Here is a 22,389-nt window from a genome sequence, read left to right as displayed (position 1 = left end):
TTTTTTTCTTTTAAATATTTTTCAAAAACAGTGAAATGAATGTACATATTTTAAGGAGACGCAGCTCCAATTCGTCGAGACAAATCTTAGTAATATAACAGACAATTAATTGCGTCAACATTAAAGAAACAGTATCACTTAATGAAAAATGCTGAGGTTGAACTTGTCTTATCAAACATTTAAACATGGATGATAAGCTTGAGAGTAAGGAGAGGGTATCATAACCACTAAGTGTCAAGTATCCTTATGTGAGAGGGGGGTAGTAAGAGGGGGGGTTGAGGAAGTGGGGGTCCAGGGGGAGAAAAAGAAGGGGGGAAGTTGAAGCGTGGTCGCAGTCATGTTAAATGGGTAATAGACGTGGGGAGGGTACAGTCAAAAAACTAAGCGTCCTGGGCAGCTGCGTTGGGTTTCCAGTCTGTTGTGAATCTCTTTCCAATCTGCCCAGACCAGATGTATTTAATTTGTGTAAAAGATATCCTTTTCCATGGTATATATATAAGCCATATTATTACAAACTATAGACCAGCTGGGAGGTAGTTCCTTTTTCCAAGAGTATGCTATAGAGTGTGTGTTAGTCATAAACAGGTAAATACAGATATACGCGTGGTGTTTAGATAGGGGATGTAGGTTTAGGTGGAGAATAGCTGAAGTAAACAGCCTGGGGAGCCTAATGCCTATACTCTGTAGGACCGAAAAGCATTTTTGCCATAGAAGTTGAATGACAGGACACTCCCACCATATATGGTGAGCATTGCCCCTGTGGCCACAGTTTCGCCAGCATTTAGGGGACGCATTCAGGAAGATTTTCGCTTACCTAGTGGGTACATAGTACCAGTGAGAGATTTTAAAGTAGGTCTCGTACAACGTTGTGCAATGAATAGCTTTCTGGGTTAGAGAGGAGGCTCGCTCCCACTCCTCAGGGGTAATGTTCCTCCCTATCAGTGATTCCCAGCGGGACAGATGGGCAGGAGTTTCCGGGCATTGTGAGCTACCTAAGAGCAAGTAATGAGTAGAGAGGGGCCTACACAGCCTATTTCCCCTGGCCCAGATGGACTCTCATAGGGTTAATGGCCTAGCTAAGTTGGGCTTAAAACCCCAACTGCTTAGGAAACTCTTAATCCTGTGATATTCAAAGGATAAGTACGAAGGGACCTGGGTATCTCCGCTAATTTGGGATAGTTGTTTGAAGGAGTCCCGGGGAGATGAAGACCAAAGGTCCAATATAAGATTAATTCCTAATTGGGCCCATTTATTGGGATGAGAGTCTTGTAGGCCCGAAAGGAGGCCTGCTATGGAGCCGACTGGGGAAGGATGAGGGGCTATATACGGATGGTGCCGGATTCTATCCCAGAAGTCGAGACATTCACATACAACAGGGTTGACCAATGCCAGTTCTCTTCGGCAATGCGGCGGGGTCCAGATTAGGTCCCGTAAGGTAACTTGAAAGGGTAGCGAGGCCTGTTCAATAGTTTTCCACTTAGCATCCGAAGTCTTTACTCCCCATTGGGAAACATGGGTGAGCATTGCACCTTCATAGTACCGGATCACAGACGGGGAAGCTATGCCACCCGAGGATTTAGGGAGTTGAAGCACTCTATGTGCGACTCTATGTGGTTTACCCATCCAGATAAATTTGGTAAACCCGCTCTGGAATTGGAGAAGTAAATGTCTCTGTATTTTAACGGGTAGGCAGCGGAATTATTATCGGTTATTTGTAGAGCGCCAACAGATTCCGCAGCGCTATAAACAAAGGGGAGTATAAAACAATTAAGGGATAAAGTGGGTAGAGGGCCCTGCCAAGAGTTGCACTGTTGTAATCCACTCTTAAGAAGGTGATCTACAAACAGCTGTGCTCTTAGGCTTACATGCTAAGGGGGTTCAGGGGATAGCAATGGAGCAGTGGAACTGGTATAAAGTAAGGTTAGCATAGGTTGTATGCATGGTCTTTAGGGAGCGCTTGAAGCTTTCAAAACTAAGGGAGAGTCTTGTGGGGCGAGGCAGAGGGTTCCACAAGATGGGAGCCAGTCTGGAGAAGTCCTGTAAACGAGAGTGCGATGAGGTAACCAGAGAGGAGGAGAGTAGGAGGTCATGAGCAGAGCGAAGGGGACGGGAGGGAGAGTATCTGGAGACGAGGTCTGAGATATAGGCGGAGCAGTGCAGTTGAGGGCTTTGTATGTCAGAGAGAGAATTTTGTGTTTGATCCTAGAGGCAAGAGGAAGCCAGTGAAGGGATTAGCAGAGAGGAGCAGCAGATGAAGAGCGATGTGTAAGGAAGATGTGTCTGGCAGAGGCATTCAGTATGGATTGTAAGGGAGCTAGGCGGCAGGTGGGGAGACCAGAGAGGACAGAGTTGCAGTAATCAAGGCGGGAAAGAATGAGAGAGTGGATTAAAATCTTGTGTAAGGAAGTGTCTAATTTTGGAGATGTTTTTAAGGTGGAAGTGGCAGGCTTTAGCCAAAGACTGAATGTGAGGAGTGAAAGAAAGATCTGAGTCAAATGTGACCCAGAGACATCGGGCATGCGTGGTAGGGAAAATGATAGTTGTTGACAGTTATAGAGAGATTGGGGGTGGAGAGTTTTGAAGAAGGGGGGAAAATAAGGAGCTCAGTTTTGGAGAGATTTAGCTTGAGGTATTGGGAGGACATCCAGGAAGAGATGTGAGAGAGACAGTGACACGGGTTAGCAAGGAAGGAGATAGGTCTGGTGCAGAGAAGTAGATTTGGGTGTCATCGGCATACAAATGATATTGGAAACCGTGGGACTTAATTAGGGAGCCTAGTGATGATGTATAGATTGAGAAGAGAAGGGGACCAAGGACAGAGCCTTGCCGTACTCCGACAGAAAGTGGTGACGGGGCAGAGGAGGCCCCAGAGAAGGCTACACTGAAGGTACGGTTTGATAGGTAGGAAGAGAGCCACAAAAGGGCTGTGTCACAGATGCCGAAGAATTGCAGGGTTTGGAGCAAAAGAGGGTGGTCGACAGTGTCAAAGGCTGCGGACAGATCAAGCTGGATAAGCAGAGAGAAGTGACCTTTTGATTTTGCTGTAAGTAGGTCGTTGGTGACCTTAACAATAGCTGTCTCTGTGGAGTGATAGGGACGAAATCCAGATTGCAGCGGGTCAAGAAGGGAGTTTAACGTAAGGAAATGGGATAGGCGTGCATATACTAGTTTTCTCTTACTTGGTGTATTCAGTCCACGGATTCATCCTTACTTGTGGGATATTCTCAGTCCCTACAGGAAGTGGCAAAGAGAGCACACAGCAAAGCTGTCCATATAGCTCCCCTCAGGCTCCGCCCTCCCAGTCATTCTCTTTGCCGCTCTAACAAGTAGCATCTCCACGGGAGGGTAAAGAGTATGTGGTGTTAGATTTGTAGTTTTTATTTCTTCAATCAAGAGTTTATTTTAAAATAGTGCCGGTTTGTACTATTTACTCTGAGGCAGAAAGTGATTAAGATTTCTGCTGAGAGGAAAAAGATTTTAGCATCATGTAACTAAAATCCATTGCTGTTCCCACACAGGACTGTTGAGTACCGGAGAACTTCAGTTGGGGGGTACAGTTGCAGGCTTATACTGCTTAAGGTATGTTCAGTCATTTTTCTAACAAGGCTTGGTAGTGCTAGAAGACTGACAGAAATCCCATGAGGGAAGGTAAGCCATTTTCTGAGACACAGTATAGAATGATGGCTTCAGTTAAGGGCTTTAATACTGACAGACACTGTGATGGGCTAAATCGATTACTTTATTAAGGTAATCTTATATATATTAAGCGTTTTAGACGTTGGAAAAACTTTTTGGGGACTTTTTTACGCCTGGCATTTTGTAAGACAGCTAATCTGACTCAGAAAGGCCCCATAACTTAAGGAGGGGGCCTCATTTTCGCGCCTCAATTGCGCAGTTGATTTGCAACACAGCTCCATGTGCAGAGCCTTAAGAGTACAGGAGGACTTCAGGGAGGCTTAATTTACACCTGCAATTAACCCTAAAGGAAGGTAAAGCCACAGCAAAGACTGTGGCATCGCACTGTAGTGGGTTAAACCGGGTGTTTACTTCATTTTGCTCCGGTTTGGGCATTAAGGGGTTAAATGATTTGAAAATTTGTGTGCAATCATTTCAAGGCATTAGGATCATGTGGTAAAAATGTCATTAAGATCGGATGTTTTTTAAAGTGTGTGCCTTTTATTATTTAAAGAGACAGTAACGTTTTTTCAAAAAGTATTTTTTTCAATATTTTAGTGTTGTCTGAGTCTGTCAAACATGTCTGAGCCTTCAGATAGACCTTGATCTTTATGTTCAAAAGCCAGGCAGTACCCCCATTGCATTTATGTTTAAAGTGTGCAAAAACATCTAAGCATTTTAAAGATCATCCAGTGACAATTAAAAATGCTGCCCAAGATGATTCCTTAACGGAGGGTAATGAGGATAGTCGTCCTTCCTCCCCCCACGTGTCTACACCAGTTACGCCCGCGCAAGCGATGCCTAGTACCTCTAGCGCATCGGCCCCTATTACTTTACAACAATTAGCAGCAGTAATGGATAATTCCCTTGCAGCATTTTTATCCAAACTGCCAGTTTTTCCAAGAAAGCGCGATAGCTCAGTTTTAAATACAGAGGATGAGCAATCTGAAGCTTTGGATAATTTATCTGTAGTACCCTCACAAAACTCAGAGGTAGCAGTGAGGGAAGGTCTGAGGGAGAAATTTCTGACACAGAAAAAGTTTCTCAGCAGGCAGAGTCAGATTCCTTAGCGTTTAAAGTTAAGCTGGAACACCTCCGCTTCCTGCGTAAGGAGGTTTTAGCTACGCTGGATGATTGTGACCCCATGGTGGTCCCTGAAAAATTGTGTAAAATGGACAGATTTTTAGAGGTCCCTGTATACACTGAGGCATTTCCGATCCCAAAGAGGGTGGCGGATATTGTGACTAAGGAGTGGGAGAGACCAGGTGTACCCTTTGTTCCCCCACCTATCTTTAAGAAAATGTTCCCCATAAACGACCCTAGGCGGGACGCGTGGCAGACGGTCCCTAAGGTAGAGGGGGCTGTTTCAACACTGGCTAAGCGTACAACTATACCAATAGAGGACAGTTGTGCTTTCAAAGATCCTATGGATAAAAAATTGGAAGGATTGCTGAAGAAAATTTTTGTTCAGCAATGTTTTCTGCTTCAACCAATTGCTTGCATTATTCCGGTAACTACTGCAGCGGATTTTTGGTTCGAGGCCCTGGAGGAGTCGCTCCAGAGGGAGACTTCATACGATGAGGTCATGGATAGAATTCATGCTTTAAAGCTGGCTAATTCTTTTATCACTGATGCCGTTCTCCAATTAGCTAAACTAGCGGCGAAAAACTCAGGTTTTGCCATCATGGCGCGAAGAGCGCTTTGGCTCAAATCGTGGTCGGCGGATGTGTCGTCCAAAACAAAACTGTTAAATATTCCCTTCAAAGGGAAAACCCTATTCGGCCCAGAGCTGAAAGAAATTATTTCAGATATCACTGGGGTAAGGGCCATGCCCTTCCACAAGATAGCCTTGTTTTTGGCCTAAAACGGCCTAATTTTCACTCCTTTCGCAACTTCAGGAGCGGACCTGCTGCAACCTCTGCTGCCGCAAAGCAAGATAACGCTTCCCAGCCCAAAGCAACCTGGAAACCCTTGCAGGGCTGGAATAAGGGTAAACAGGCCAAGAAGCCTGCTCCTGCTACCAAGGCAGCATGAAGGGGTAGCCACCGATCCGGGATCGGATCTGGTAGGGGACAGACTTTCTCTCTTTGCTCAGGCTTGGGCAAGAGACGTTCCGGATCCCTGGGCATTGGAAATAGTTGCTCAGGGGTACATTCTAGAATTCAAGGATTCTCCCCCAAGGGGAAGGTTCCACATTTCTCGTTTGTCTTCAGACCAAACAAAGAAACAAGCATTCTTACGCTGTGTAGAAGATCTACTAAAAATGGGAGTGATACACCCAGTTCCAATTGCATAACAAGGACTGGGCTTTTACTCCAACCTGTTCGTAGTTCCCAAAAAGGAAGGAACTTTCATGCCAATCCTGGATATAAAAATCCTAAACAAATTCCTCAGAGTTCCGTCTTTCATCTTGCCGATGATCCAGGAAGGTCAATATATGACTACCGTGGATCTAAAGGATGCGTACCTACATATTCCCATCCACAAAGATCACCATCAGTTCCTAAGGTTCGCCTTTCTGGACAAACATTACCAGTAAGTGGCACTTCCTTTCGGGTTGGCCACCGCTCCCAGAATTTTCACAAAGGTGCTAGGGTCCCTTCTAGCGGTTCTAAGACCGCAGGGCATTGCAGTAGCACCTTACCTAGACGACATATTAATACAGGCGTCGTCCTTTCACAGAGCCAAGGCTCATACGGACATTGTTCTGGCCTTTCTAAGGTCTCAACGGTGGAAGGTGAAGGTAGTAAAGAGTTCTCTGTCCCCGCTCACAAGGGTTCCCTTTCTGGGAACACTAATAGACTCGGTAGAAATGAAAATCTTTCTGACAGAGGTCAGGAAGTCAAAACTGCTGAATACTTGCCGAGTTCTTCATTCCATTCCTCGGTCTTCCGTGGCTCAGTGCATGGAAGTAATTGGTTTAATGGTTGCGGCAATGGACGTAGTCCCTTTCGCCCGAATCCATCTCAGACCACTGCAGCTGTGCATGCTCAAACAGTGGAATGGAGATTACGCAGATCTGTCTCCTCAAATTCAAATGGATCAAAAAACTAGAGACTCTCTTCTCTGGTGGTTGTCTCAAGATCACCTGTCTCAGGGAATGAGTTTCCACAGACCGGAGTGGATCATTGTCACGACCAATGCCAGTCTGGTAGGCTGGGGTGCGTTCTGGAACTCCCTGAAGGCTCAGGGACTATGGTCTCGGGAAGAATCTCTTCTCCCGATAAACATTTTGGAGCTGAGAGCGATATTAATACGCTCCAGGCGTGGCCTCAACTAGCGGAGGCCAAATTCATCAGATTTCAGTCGGACAACATCACGACTGTGGTGTACATCAATCATCAGGGAGGAACAAAGAGTTCCCTAGCGATGAAGGAAGTATCCAAGATTATCAAATGGGCGGAGGATCACTCCTGCCATCTATCTGCAATTCACATCCCAGGGGTAGACAACTGGGAGGCGGATTTTCTAAGTCGTCAGACTTTCCATCCGGGGGAGTGGGAACTCCACCCGGAGGTTTTTGCTCAGCTGACCCAGCTTTGGGGCATTCCAGAGTTGGATCTGATGGCTTCCCGTCAGAACACCAAACTTCCCCTTTACGGATCCAGATCCAGGGATCCCAAGGCGACATTGATAGATGCATTAATAGCGCCTTGGTCATTCAGTCTAGCTTATGTCTTTCCACCGTTTCCTCTTCTCCCTCGGCTAGTTGCCAGAATCAAACAGGAGAAGGCTTCGGTAATCCTGATAGCGCCTGCGTGGCCACGCAGGACTTGGTATGCAGACCTAGTGGACATGTCATTGGTCCCACCATGGAAACTGCCATCGAGGCAGGATCTTCTAATCTAAGGTCCTTTCAAGCACCCAAATCTAGTTTCTCTGCAACTGACTGCTTGGAGATTGAACGCTTAATCCTAGCTAAGCGGGGTTTCTCTGATTCAGTTATAGATACTCTGATACAGGCCAGAAAGCCTGTCACCAGGAAAATTTACCATAAGATATGGCGGAAATATCTTTGTTGGTTTGAATCCAAGGGTTACTCATGGAGTAAGGTTAGGATTCCAAGGATATTGTCTTTTCTCCAAGAAGGTTTGTTGAAAGGTCTGTCGGCTAGTTCCTTAAAGGGACAGATATCTGCTCTGTCTATTCTGTTACACAAGCGTCTGGCAGCTGTACCAGACGTTCAGGCGTTTGCAGAGGCCCTAGTTAGAATCAAGCCTGTCTACAGACCTGTGGCTCCTCCATGGAGTCTAAATTTAGTTCTTTCAGTTCTTCAAGGGGTTCCGTTTGAACCTTTGCATTCCATAGATATCAAGTTATTATCTTGGAAAGTTTTGTTTTTAGTAGCTATTTCTTCTGCTCGAAGAGTTTCAGAATTGTCTGCTTTGCAGTGTGATTCACCCTATCTGGTGTTCCATGCAGATAAGGTTGTTTTGCGTACTAAACCTGGTTTACTTCCAAAGGTGGTTTCTAATAAGAATATTAACCAGGAAATCATTGTTCCTTCTCTGTGCCCTAATCCAGTTTCTAAGACGGAACGACTGTTGCACAATCTTGATGTGGTTCGTGCTTTAAAGTTCTATTTAAAAGCAACTAAAGATTTCAGACAAACATCATCCTTGTTTGTTGTGTATTCTGGTAAGAGGAGAGGTCAGAAAGCGACTGCTACCTCTTTCATTCTGGCTGAAAAGCATCATCCGATTGGCTTATGAGACTGCTGGTAAGCAGCCTCCTGTACGAATTGCAGCTCATTCCACCAGAGCTGTGGCTTCCACATGGGCTTTCAAGAATGAGGCTTCTGTTGAACAGATTTGTAAGGCAGCGACTTGGTCTTCACTGCATACATTCGCCAAATTTTATAAATTCGATACTTTTGCTTCTTCGGAGGCTATTTTTGGGAGAGAGGTTTTGCAAACAGTGGTGCCTTCCGTTTAGGTTACCTGACTTGTTCCCTCCCTTCATCCTTGTCCTATTGCTTTGGTATTGGTATCCCACAAGTAAGGATGAATTCGTGGACTGAATACACCAAGTAAGAGCAAACAGAATTTATGCTTACCTGATAAATTACTTTCTCTTACAGGTGTATTCAGTCCACGGCCCGCCCTGATATTTAAGTCAGGTTCAAATTTAATTTACAATAACTACAGTCACCACTGCACCCTATGGTTCTCCTTTTTCTCCTAACCGTCGGTCGAATGACTGGGGGGGGCGGAGCCAGAGGGGAGCTATATGGACAGCTTTGCTGTGTGCTCTTTGCCACTTCCTGTAGGGATTGAGAATATCCCACAAGTAAGGATGAATCCGTGGACTGAATACACCTGTAAGAGAGAGTAATTTATCAGGTAAGCATAAATTCTGTTTTTCTCGAAGCTTTGAAGCACGAGGGAGGAGGGAAATAGGGCGGTAGTTGGATGGGGAGGTAGGATCAAGGGAAGGTTTTTTGAGGATAGGTGTTTCATCGATGAGGGAAATATACCAGTGCTGAGGGAGAGGTTGAAAATATGTGTTAGTGTAGGGGTAAGGGTAGCAGAGAGGGAGGGGAGTAGCTGTGAGGGGATAGGGTGAGAGCGCAGTATAAGTGCCGAAACATCTTCCTCAGTAACAGCGGAATAAGTAAGTCAGCCTGGGGAGGAACGACATTTTCAACGCCGTGATCCTACCTAGCCAGGATACATGCTGGAGATTCCAGTCTTTTCGCAAGGAGCGAAGTGAGGTTAAGAGAGGGAGATAGTTATCTTTAATTGAGGGAGGCTGCTGCTAGAGATCCGGATACCCAAGCGTAAAACGGATTGTTCTGTCCAGGTAAAATGATAACTCTTAGTGAGGGGAGCTAATTGCACACTTGTAAACCCTTGTGTGTACACTTGAGTTTTTGATAAATTCAGTTTGTAGTAAGAGTGGGCGCCGAAAGTGATGAGTATATTTAGGAGTCTGGGAATTCTATGCTCAGGGTGCGACGAGAAGAGGGTGACGTCGTCAGCAAATAGTGAAATGTTGTGCGAGGTACCCGACAGGGTGACACCCTTGATTTGGGGATCAGATTTTATCTGCTCTGCAAGGGGTTCGATCGAGAGGGCAAACAAAAGCGGCGAGAGGGGACACCCCTGTCTGGTGCCGTTTGTAATGGAGAAGAGGGGAGTGGAATCCCAGACCACTCAGAGATGCAGTAGGAGTGGAGTAGAGGGCCTGAATGGCCGTTATGAAGTCAGGGGGAAAGTGAAATCTCTCGAGGACCGCCCAAAGATATTGCCATCTGACCTTGTCGAAAGCCTTCTCGGCATCAAGAGAAATGACCGCAAGCGGCCTTCGAAGTCGTGAGGCAAGAGTGAGAATATTGAGGAGTCGCCGCGTATTGTCTGGGCCCTCTCGGAGAGGGACGAATCCCACATGATCCGGGTCAATCAGGGAAGGCAACAAATTGGCGAGACGATTAGCTAGTATCTTTGAATAGAACTTAATGTCCGTGTTTATCAGGGAGATAGGCCTGTAGCTCACGCAAAGGGATGGGTCCTTGTCAGGTTTTAGGATGGTGACAATATTGGCTTCTAGGAATTTTCTCTGAAAGCGGCCTTCTTTTCTAGCTAAATTGTAAAAAATTAATAGTAAAGGGGCAAGTTCTTGTGCATAGACCTTATAAAAATGAACCGGGGTAGCCATCTGGGCCAGGGGACTTGAAGGACTTCGCATTCTTGATAACTCTAATAATTTCTGGGAGAGAAAAAGGGGAGCTTAAGATGTCTCGTTCCGAGGCTAGGATGGGAGCGACAATGTCTCAGGATAAGTCTCCAGAACCTCCTGAGGAGTGGACCTAGGCGACTCAGCTGTGGCTATATTATAAAGCTTGGCGTAGTAATCGGCAAAAGCCTCTCCTATCTGGGACGGAATCTGAAGAAGGGAACCTGAGGACCGTATGGAATGAATTCGGGATGCCCCTAACCTATTTCTAATTTTGCTCGCTAGCAGAGTATCAGCCTTATTACTTTTATAGTAGAATAAGTGCTTGAGCTTGGTAAGGTTAAGCTGGGTTCTACGTAGTTCAAACTGGGAAATGTGATCTTTAAGTGCAATAATTTGGGATGTGATATTTGTGGTGACGGCACTTCTATTGCATGCTTCTAGTTGCCTTAACTTGATATGAGCTTGTGAGAGGGTGAGGCCTGCCTGTTTTCTAAGGTGTGATTGTTTAGTAATAAGGAGACCTCTAATTGTAGCTTTAGCAGCTCCCCATAAAGTGTCATCTCTAACAGAAAGATTGTCATTAGTTTGTATGAAGTGAGTAATATCTCTGCGATGTTCCTCTCTGAAGGGTACGTCCTCCAGAATGTGGTGGGGTAACCTCCATTTGGGTCTAATATGAGTAGTGTTAGTAGAAGTTATGTCAGACTGAACAAGGTCATGGTCTGACCAGGCACAAAGGGATATTTTGGCCATCTTAATCAAATCAAGGGAGTCAGCCGTGGAGAAAATGTAATCTAGCCTAGAGTATAGTTTGTGGGGGTGCGAAACATGGGTATAGTAGTGGTCGCATGGGTGTAGAGCTCTCCAAATATCATAAAGGCCCGAGGCAGACAATAGTCAATCCTAGCGTTTGTACGCTAGTTAGGGAGTGAGTTAAAAACCCTAGCTCTGTAGTATGAATTACGAACGTATGCATATAAAGTAAAAACAAGTTTTTTTCCCTTATTTTTAGCAGCAAATTATGTAATGCATGTAAATTACAAACTTTATCTACATCTAAAGCTTTATTTTAACCCTTTAACGCCGTTAGGACGTATTTCGTCCAAATTTTGCTGGGCTTTAGCGCCGAAGGACGAAATAAAACGTCCTAACCGGTTGGCTTTCCTGAAGGCACTGGCGCTTCCCTGGTGGGATCGCGGTCTGGAGGATACCATCATTGTAATCTCGTGATCACGTGCACAATCGCGAGATTTCAATTTGTTTACATCGGAAGTTATTCCGATGTAGACAAGTTAACTCTGGTACGAAAGGGTTAAGTAGCCCATATTTGTTTTTGTGTACACTGTCCCTTTAAGAGGCTGCTGTGGCTGTTTTCCCTTCTGTAAGCTTCTTGTTATGAGGACCAATAGCTGTTTGTGTCACTTCAGTGCTAGTTGCTGACATGAAAGCACTTAATTATAATTATTAATATGGCACCACTCTTGTTTTTGTTTTTTTCTTTTCCCATTTAGAAAAGAGCCTTATTGTAGAGGGTAAAAGAGAAAAGAAGAAGGTGGAAAGACTGAGCCTGGAAATGACATTAATTAAAAAAGAGCAAGTCCTTACGGAAGGTAAGTGTCTTAATTGGTGAGAAAATGACTGTAGTAAAGTTTGAGGTGGGAAAAATCACTTGTAAAAAAAAAAAATCTCTACCAATTTACTTAGGTTAGTTTTTGATAAGATATATCTACCACTTTGTATTATTACTGGCTTTCTACGTATCAACCTTTCAGTATAACAAGGCAACAAGTATTACAGCTTTAAAGATCTTGCAGTCTACAAATCCTATTTTATAATCTCAAATTATACTCTTAATATAACTGTAATAGCATACATGTGCACTAATTTAAGATTGTAACAGCTTGAACCAAGTTATTTCTGCTGTTGGTACTTCTAAGTCCTCTGATTTACCAGCTTTTTCTCTTTATGACCATAAATATTGTAGACAAGTTGATTTTAAGGCAAGCTTTATGACATTGTGTAAAGTGTTAAAAGCTATATGCATTTGAGTAGATTTTGCGTGCGTGTAGTAGTGCTCCACTCAAGCTATCCTGCATGTAGAAATATGCCCATAATAGTTGTGTGCGAATTTGACTACAGTTTGCAGTGCATTGCCTGCAATCCAAAGAAAAAAGCTTTACAATTTTTTTTTGTTTGCCTAATTTGCATGTCTGTCTACACATTAACCATATTAGTGCTCAAAATGTGGCTGCATACTATTATGGTTAAAATCTCTTGATCACTAATGGAACTTAAATGGACAGTGTACCTTAAAATGTTTGTTTAAAAAGATGGATAATCCCTTTATTACCCATTCCCCAGTTTTGCATAATAAACTTATGTTAATATACGTCTTACCTTTGTATATAATAAGCCTCTACAGACTGCCCCCTTATCTCAGTGCTATTTAAAAAGTTGCGTTTTAGCCAATTGGTGCTGCTTCATAAATAACACCACGGGATTGAGCACGTTACCTATATGGCACACAATGAAGTTGGACTGTCTGGCAGTGAAAAGCTGAAAATGTACTGATAAGAGGCTTAGAAACAGTCAGAAATTTAGCGGTTTAAAGGTTTAGTATATTAATATAACAATGTTGGTTGTGCAAAGCTGGGGAATGTATAGCAAAGGCGTTATCAGTCTTTCTAAAAAAAAAAAATCAAGTAGACTGTCCCTTTAAAGCTCTAGCTGTGCAATTAATACATGACTGGTTTAGGGATAAGCAATAGTCAACCAATCTGTACAAGTCAAATTTATGTATAATATATATGTTAATTATAATTATTTTTTTTCATTTACCTGTTTTATTAAAGTTGTTTTCACATATTACATCGATATATACAAATTTAGATTATTCTAACCTTGGTACCTAAATCTAGATTTTATTAGACAGGAGGCGAATATTTTGCATTAATCTTTACTGACTTCAAAACAGCAGCAAAGAAAACAATAACATAGTAACAAAAAACGTCCAATCAGAAGATAGTAGATAATATAACCACACAAGCACAGGAAATAACTTCTTTTCGCTGCCGTAACAGAAGGAAAGTCCATCAATTTGGAAACTTCACACAAAACGCCCCTTAGAGATTCCATTGAAGGAATAGAGAAAATAGACATTCCAGTTCCAAGAGAGCAAGGTTCCTTTAATCTGAAAATAAACAAACAAAAGAAAACGGGAAGAAATAATACTGCAACATAACAGTAGACAAACCTATGGAGAACAAAGGTTAACCAAGTTTGGATAACAATCAAAATAACTTATATATGTATTGATATTTCTCTTGTTAAGTGTATCCAGTCCACGGATCATCCATTACTTGTGGGATATTCTCCTTCCCAACAGGAAGTTGCAAGAGGATCACCCACAGCAGAGTTGCTATATAGCTCCTCCCCTCACTGCCATATCCAGTCATTCTCTTGCAACTCTCAACAAAGATGGACGTAGTAAGAGGAGAGTGGTGTATTATAGTTAGTTTTTTAACTTCAATCAAAAGTTTATTTTTAATTGGTACCGGAGTGTACTGTTTCATCTCAGACAGCATTAGAAGAAGAATCTGCCTGTGATTCTATGATCTTAGCAGAAGTAACTAAGATCCACTGCCGTTCTCACATATTCTGAGTTGTGAGGTAACTTCAGAGGGGGAATGGCGTGCAGGTTTTCCTGCAATAAGGTATGTGCAGTTAACATATTTCTAGGGATGGAATTTGCTAGAAAAATGCTGCTAATACCAGATTAATGTAAGTTAAGCCTTAAATGCAGTGATAGCGACTGGTATCAGGCTTAACAGAGATACATACTCTTATAAAAGTGTAATATAAAACGTTTGGCATGTTAATCGTTTTTATATATGTTTGGTGACAAAACTTATTGGGGCCTAGTTTTTTTCCACATGGCTGGCTTGATTTTTGCCTACAAACAGTTTCCTGAGGCTTTCCACTGTTGTAATATGAGTGGGAGGGGCCTATTTCTCTTGTTAAGTGTATCCAGTCCACGGATCATCCATTACTTGTGGGATATTCTCCTTCCCAACAGGAAGTTGCAAGAGGATCACCCACAGCAGAGCTGCTATATAGCTCCTCCCCTCACTGCCATATCCAGTCATTCTCTTGCAACTCTCAACAAAGATGGACGTAGTAAGAGGAGAGTGGTGTATTATAGTTAGTTTTTTAACTTCAATCAAAAGTTTGTTATTTTTAAATGGTACCGGAGTGTACTGTTTCATCTCAGGCAGCATTAGAAGAAGAATCTGCCTGTGATTTCTATGATCTTAGCAGAAGTAACTAAGATCCATTGCTGTTCTCACATATTCTGAGGAGTGAGGTAACTTCAGAGAGGGAATGGCGTGCAGGTTTTCCTGCAATAAGGTATGTGCAGTTAATATTTTTCTAGGGATGGAATTTGCTAGAAAATGCTGCTGATACCGGATTAATGTAAGTAAAGCCTTAAATGCAGTGATAGCGACTGGTATCAGGCTTATTAATAGAGATACATACTCTTATAAAAGTGTAATATAAAACGTTTGCTGGCATGTTAAATCGTTTTTATATATGTTTGGTGACAAAACTTATTGGGGCCTAGTTTTTTTTTTTTTCCACATGGCCTGTTTGATTTTTGCCTAGAAACAGTTCCTGAGGTTTTCCACTGTTGCAATATGAGTGGGAAGGGCCTATTTTAGTGCTTTTCTGTGCAGCTAAAAATACTGACAGACATTCAGCTTCTTCCTGCATGATCCAGGACATCTCTGAAGGGCTCAAAAGGCTTCAAAGTCGTGTTTGAGGAGGCTAACAATCACAGACTGTGGCAGTTGTTGTGACGTTTAAAAAACGTTTTTGTCATTTATTATTCTGCTTTTGTTATTAAGGGGTTAATCATCCATTTGCAAGTGGGTGCAATGCTCTGCTGACTTGTTACATACACTGTAAAATTTTTGTTAGTGTAACTGCCTTTTTTCACTGTTATTTCAAATTTTGTCAAAATTTGTTTCTCTTAAAGGCACAGTAACATTTTTATATTGCTTGTTAACTTGCTTTAAAGTATTTTCCAAGCTTGCTAGTCTCATTGCTAGTCTGTACAAACATGTCTGAAACAGAGGATACTTGTTCATTATGTTTAAAAGCCATGGTGGAGCCCCATAGGAGAATGTGTACTAAATGTATTGATTTCACCTTAAACAGTAAAGATCAGTCTTTATCTATAAAAGAATTGTCACCAGAGGGGTCTGTCGAGGGGGAAGTTATGCCGACTAACTCTCCCCACGTGTCGGACCCTTCGCCTCCCGCTCAAGGGACGCACGCTAATATGGCGCCAAGTACATCAGGGACGCCCATAGCGATTACTTTGCAGGACATGGCTGCAATCATGAATAATACCCTGTCAGAGGTATTATCCAGATTACCTGAATTGAGAGGCAAGCGCGATAGCTCTGGGGTTAGACGAGATACAGAGCGCGTAGATGCTGTAAGAGCCATGTCTGATACTGCGTCACAATATGCAGAACCTGAGGACGGAGAGCTTCAGTCTGTGGGTGACGTCTCTGAATCGGGGAGACCTGATTCAGAGATTTCTAATTTTAAATTTAAGCTTGAGAACCTCAGTGTATTGCTTGGGGAGGTATTAGCTGCTCTGAATGACTGTGACACAATTGCAGTGCCAGAGAAATTGTGTAGGCTGGATAAATACTATGCAGTGCCGGTGAGTACTGATGTTTTTCCAATACCTAAAAGGCTTACAGAAATTATTAGTAAGGAGTGGGATAGACCCGGTGTGCCCTTTTCCCCACCTCCTATATTTAGAAAAATGTTTCCAATAGATGCTACTACACGGGACTTATGGCAGACAGTCCCTAAGGTGGAGGGAGCAGTTTCTACTTTAGCAAAGCGTACCACTATCCCGGCTGAGGACAGTTGTGCTTTTTCAGATCCAATGGATAAGAAATTAGAGGGTTACCTTAAGAAAATGTTTATTCAACAAGGTTTTATTTTACAGCCCCTTGCATGCATTGCGCCTGTCACTGCTGCGGCGGCCTTCTGGTTTGAGGCCCTGGAAGAGGCCATCCATACAGCTCCATTGACTGAAATTATTGACAAGCTTAGAACACTTAAGCTAGCTAACTCATTTGTTTCTGATGCCATTGTTCATTTGACTAAACTAACGGCTAAGAATTCCGGATTCGCCATCCAGGCGCGTAGGGCGCTATGGCTTAAATCCTGGTCAGCTGATGTGACTTCAAAGTCTAAATTGCTTAACATTCCTTTCAAGGGGCAGACCTTATTCGGGCCTGGTTTGAAAGAAATTATTGCTGACATTACTGGAGGTAAGGGTCATACCCTTCCTCAGGACAGGGCCAAATCAAGGGCGACAGTCTAATTTTCGTGCCTTTTGAAATTTCAAGGCAGGTGCAGCATCAACTTCCTCTGCTTCAAAACAAGAGGGAACTTTTGCTCAATCCAAGCAGGCCTGGAAACCTAACCAGTCCTGGAACAAGGGCAAGCAGGCCAGAAAGCCTGCTGCTGCCTCTAAGACGGCATGAAGGAGCGGCCCCCTATCCGACAACGGATCTAGTAGGGGGCAGACTCTCTCTCTTCGCCCAGGCGTGGGCAAGAGATGTTCAGGATCCCTGGGCGTTGGAGATCATATCTCAGGGATATCTTCTGGACTTCAAAGCTTCTCCTCCACAAGGGAGATTTCACCTTTCAAGATTATCTGCAAACCAGATAAAGAAAGAGGCATTCCTAAGCTGCGTACAAGACCTCCTTGTAATGGGAGTGATCCATCCAGTTCCGCGGACGGAACAAGGACAGGGGTTTTATTCAAATCTGTTTGTGGTTCCCAAAAAAGAGGGAACCTTCAGACCAATTTTGGATCTAAAAATCCTAAACAAATTCCTCAGAGTTCCGTCATTCAAGATGGAAACTATTCGAACCATTTTACCCTTGATCCAAGAGGGTCAGTACATGACCACAGTGGACTTAAAGGATGCCTACCTTCACATTCCGATTCACAAGAATCATCATCGGTTCCTGAGATTTGCCTTTCTAGACAGGCATTACCAATTTGTAGCTCTTCCCTTCGGGTTGGCTACAGCCCCAAGAATTTTCACAAAGGTTCTGGGATCTCTTCTGGCGGTTCTAAGACCGCGAGGCATAGCGGTGGCTCCTTATCTAGACGACATCCTGATACAGGCGTCAAGCTTTCAAATTGCCAAGTCTCATACAGAGCTAGTTCTGGCATTTCTGAGGTCGCATGGGTGGAAAGTGAACCAAGAAAAGAGTTCTCTATCTCCTCTCACAAGGGTTTCCTTCCTAGGGACTCTAATAGATTCTATAGAAATGAAAATTTACCTGACGGGTCCAGGTTATCAAAACTTCTAAATGCTTGCCGTGTTCTTCACTCCATTCTGCGCCCCACGGTGGCTCAGTGCATGGAAGTAATTGGCTTAATGGTAGCGGCGATGGACATAGTGCCATTTGCGCGCCTGCATCTCAGACCGCCGCAATTATGCATGCTCAGTCAGTGGAATGGGGATTACACAGATTTGTCCCCTCTACTAAATCTGGATCAGGAAACCAAAGATTCTCTTCTCTGGTGGTTATCTCAAGTCCATCTGTCCAAGGGTATGACCTTTCGCAGACCAGATTGGACAATTGTAACAGATTCTAGGTTGGGGTGCAGTCTGGAACTCCCTGAAGGCTTCAGGGTTCATGGACTCAGGAGGACAAACTCCTCCCAATAAATATTCTGGAGTTAAGAGCAATATTCAATGCTCTTCTAGCTTGGCCTCAGTTAGCAACACTGAGTTTCATCAGATTTCAGTCGGACAACATCACGACTGTGGCTTACATCAACCATCAAGGGGGAACCAGGAGTTCCCTAGCGATGTTAGAAGTCTCCAAGATAATTCGCTGGGCAGAGACTCACTCTTGCCACCTGTCAGCGATCCATATCCCAGGTGTAGAGAACTGGGAGGCGGATTTTCTAAGTCGTCAGACTTTTCATCCGGGGGAGTTTGCTCAATTAGTTCTCCGTTGGGGCAAACCAGAATTGGATCTCATGGCGTCTCGCCAGAACGCCAAGCTTCCTTGTTACGGATCCAGGTCCAGGGACCCAGAAGCGGCACTGATAGATGCTCTAACAGCGCCTTGGTTCTTCAATCTGGCTTATGTGTTTCCACCGTTTCCTCTGCTCCCTCGTCTGATTGCCAAAATCAAACAGGAAAGAGCATCGGTGATATTGATAGCGCCTGCGTGGCCACGCAGGACCTGGTATGCAGACCTAGTGGACATGTCATCCTTTCCACCATGGACTCTGCCTCTGAGACAAGACCTAATACAAGGTCCTTTCAATCATCCAAATCTACTTTCTCTGAGACTGACTGCATGGAGATTGAACGCTTGATCCTATCAAAGCGTGGCTTCTCCGAGTCAGTAATTGATACCTTAATACAGGCACGAAAGCCTGTCACCAGGAAAATTTACCACAAGATATGGCGTAAATATCTTCATTGGCGTGAATCCAAGAATTACTCATGGAGTAGGGTTAGGATTCCTAGGATATTGTCCTTCCTCCAAGAGGGTTTGGACAAAGGACTATCGGCTAGTTCTTTAAAGGGACAGATTTCTGCTCTGTCTATTCTTTTACACAAGCGTCTGGCAGAAGTTCCAGACGTTCAGGCATTTTGTCAGGCTTTAGTTAGAATTAAGCCTGTGTTTAAACCTGTTGCTCCTCCATGGAGCTTAAACTTGGTTCTTAAAGTTCTTCAAGGGGTTCCGTTTGAACCCCTTCATTCTATTGATATCAAACTTCTTTCATGGAAAGTTATTTTTCTGATGGCTATTTCCTCGGCTCGAAGAGTCTCAGAGTTATCTGCCTTACATTGTGATTCTCCTTATCTGATCTTTCATTCAGATAAAGTTGTTCTGCGTACAAAACCTGGGTTTTTACCTAAGGTGGTTTCTAACAACAATATCAATCAAGAGATTGTTATTCCATCATTATGTCCTAATCCTTCTTCAAAGAAGGAACGTCTTTTGCATAATCTAGACGTAGTCCGTGCCTTGAAGTTTTACTTACAGGCTACTAAAGATTTTCGCCAAACATCTAACCTGTTGTTAACTCTGGACAGAGGAGAGGTCAAAAGGCCTCGGCAACCTCTTTCTTTTTGGCTTCGGAGTATAATCCGTTTAGCCTATGAGACTGCTGGACAGCAGCCTCCTGAAAGGATTACAGCTCATTCTACTAGAGCTGTGGCTTCCACCTGGGCCTTTAAAAATGAGGCCTCTGTTGAACAGATTTGCAAGGCTGCGACTTGGTCTTCGCTTCATACTTTTTCCAAATTTTACAAATTTGATACTTTTGCTTCTTCGGAGGCTGTTTTTGGGAGACAGGTTCTACAGGCAGTGGTTCCTTCCGTTTAAGTTCCTGCCTTGTCCCTCCCATCATCCGTGTACTTTAGCTTTGGTATTGGTATCCCACAAGTAATGGATGATCCGTGGACTGGATACACTTAACAAGACAAAAACATAATTTATGCTTACCTGATAAATTTATTTCTCTTGTAGTGTATCCAGTCCACGGCCCGCCCTGTCCTTTTCAGGCAGGTCAAAATTTTAATTAATCTACAGTCACCACTGCACCCTATGGTTTTCTCCTTTCTCGTCTTGTTTCGGTCGATGACTGGATATGGCAGTGAGGGGAGGAGCTATATAGCAGCTCTGCTGTGGGTGATCCTCATGCAACTTCCTGTTGGGAAGGAGAATATCCCACAAGTAATGGATGATCGTGAACTGGATACACTACAAGAGAAATAAATTTATCAGGTAAGCATAAATTATGTTTTCAAAAATGTTATTTATACTTGCAGGGAGGAAAGAGGTGGGAAAATATTTGCCTCCTGTCTTTAATAAAATCTAGATTATTTAGGCACCAAGGTTAGAATAATCTGAATTTTATGGCAAGACAGGAGGCTTCATATTTTGCACATTTTAAAGCCCAAAAGGCCGGAGAGGAGAGCATTTACAGAGTGGAACTCATGAGAAGATTAAGAAAAATACCAGGCTGAAAGACCCAACCGTCAAAGAAACCTGAAGGCAAGAGCCACCAAAGAAGGATGAGTCTGCAGACTCTGAACAGAAAGAGCCCCAAAAGGAGGAGGGTATTCGTGCCAGGCGTGAACACTCTGATCCATGAAAGGGGATTTGACGAAGAACCAGTCTTCAGTTTAGAGAGTTAAACAGGGAGCTGATGGCTGCGCAAAGAATATCTGAGAAAAGGAGAGGAAGAAGCTTTTCCGAGAGAGGTTTAAGAATGGACATCATAGCTCTTGCACCAATATTTGCCAAACCAGGAAAAGGGCATGGCTAAGGTTGCTGAAAGCCAAAAGGTTAGACCTTAAAGAACCGGTTAAACAGACTCGAAAAAACCAGGTAAGAGGGTTCTGAACCTTAAAGGTCCGCAAGGATGGCAGACTAAAAGTCTACTCACGGGGCCCCTTGAAGGAAAAAAGACCCACAAAAAGGCAGAGCAGGACTGGTCAACGGGCCAGAAAGAAAACCTAGAGGAGAGTGGGAAGACGCACTCAAATGGAAAAGGGAGGCAGAAAGGTATCCATATCCTTTCCCACATACCGACGAACCCAGACAGACCAGAGGAGGGCAGAACCTGGAATCCAAGGTTCACACAGTGGAAGAGACACTTAACGCGAAAGCCTGATGACCAGGGACCCTTGAAATCTGCTAGTCTAGTAGGTTCCTAGGGAACCAATTTATGGGTCCTGAGACTACAAAACGATGCCGTCTCTAGATGCTGGAAACTCCACTGACGAGAAACCAGCCTGCTGAGTGATTGGACACTCGGAATGAAATGATCCGAACAAAGGAAAAAGGCTGAGAGGACTGGAGAATGACCTAGGAGGAAGTCCCTCAACCAATGCGGAAGGAAAAGAGACAACGGTCCAAAGCAGATCAAATCTCTAACCTGAATTGGTCCTATCTTCTCCAAAGGAAGGAGATGGGTCAGGGTTGCATTAATGGAGGACCAGAAAATCTACCAGATGGAAATAAAGAGTGCCTCAAGCTAGTGAGGCATCCCTGAACAAAGACCTTGGATTGAACCTGCCCTCTGTTACTTAAATTGTAGTAAGGGGTCAGTGCTAATAGTACAGCTCTGTGCCTTACCCTGGAGGGAGCAACATTAGAGTTGCCAAGGAGAAAAAAAGGGGGGGGGGCAGGAAGCCTAGATTCCAACCATGGAACGATCTACAGAGGAACCTAAAAGTAGGGACTTGTCTGAAAAAGAAAATTGGTAAAATATTTTGGGCCAGAAGTATCCAGGCATTATCCTGGACACCACGAAGGGATCACTCCAGGCCAGAGGATGGAGAAGGCATCTCTGGAGCAGCCTAGGCCAATAAGGAGGGCGGGGCCCTTCAGAAGAATGAGGGTTCCTAATGAGAGAGGAACTGAAAATAAGATTGTCAGCGGGATTCAGGAGATCAAAATCAATCCACTCATCTATGCAGGCCCTCCCAGAGGGGCCTAGAAAACATAAATTATGCTTACCTGGTAAGTTTCTTTTCTTCAAATGGAAAGAGTCCACAGCTGCATTCATTACTTTTGGGAAATAATATCCTGGCCACCAGGAGGCAAAGACACCCCAGCCAAAGGCTTAAATACTTCTCCCACTCTGCTCATCCCCTGCCGAGGAACAAGGAACAGTAGAACTACCATCAGGGTGAAAAAGGTGCCAGAAGAATAAAAATAGACGACCCACATAAATACGGGTGGGGAGCTGTGGACTCTTTCCATCTGAAGAAAAGGAAATTATCAGGTAAGCATAATTTTGTTATTCTTCATAAATGGAAAGAGTCCACAGCTGCATTCATTACTTATGGGAAAACAATACCCAAGAGGCGGCCCATACTGAGGGCACCAGTCCTGAAACTACCCAACAAAACCCATTTTGTCCGACGCCGAGAACATTGAAAGGAAAAAGCCCCA

General features: G+C 43.8%; 1 protein-coding gene across 1 annotated transcript in view; it reads left to right on the top strand.

Annotated features, from left to right (window-relative positions):
- Positions 1-22,389, top strand: part of DEK (DEK proto-oncogene) — a 302,150-nt gene that overhangs the window by 41,663 nt on the left and 238,098 nt on the right. Inside the window, exon 3 of the mRNA XM_053715840.1 lies at positions 11,865-11,963. Coding sequence (XP_053571815.1) covers positions 11,865-11,963 — 99 coding nt within the window. The remainder of the gene's footprint in view (positions 1-11,864; positions 11,964-22,389) is intronic.

This window comes from Bombina bombina, chromosome 5, assembly GCF_027579735.1.
Source record: "Bombina bombina isolate aBomBom1 chromosome 5, aBomBom1.pri, whole genome shotgun sequence".
In the NCBI taxonomy this organism is placed as follows: Eukaryota; Metazoa; Chordata; class Amphibia; order Anura; family Bombinatoridae; genus Bombina; species Bombina bombina.
This window is presented reverse-complemented; position numbering and strand designations above follow the sequence as displayed.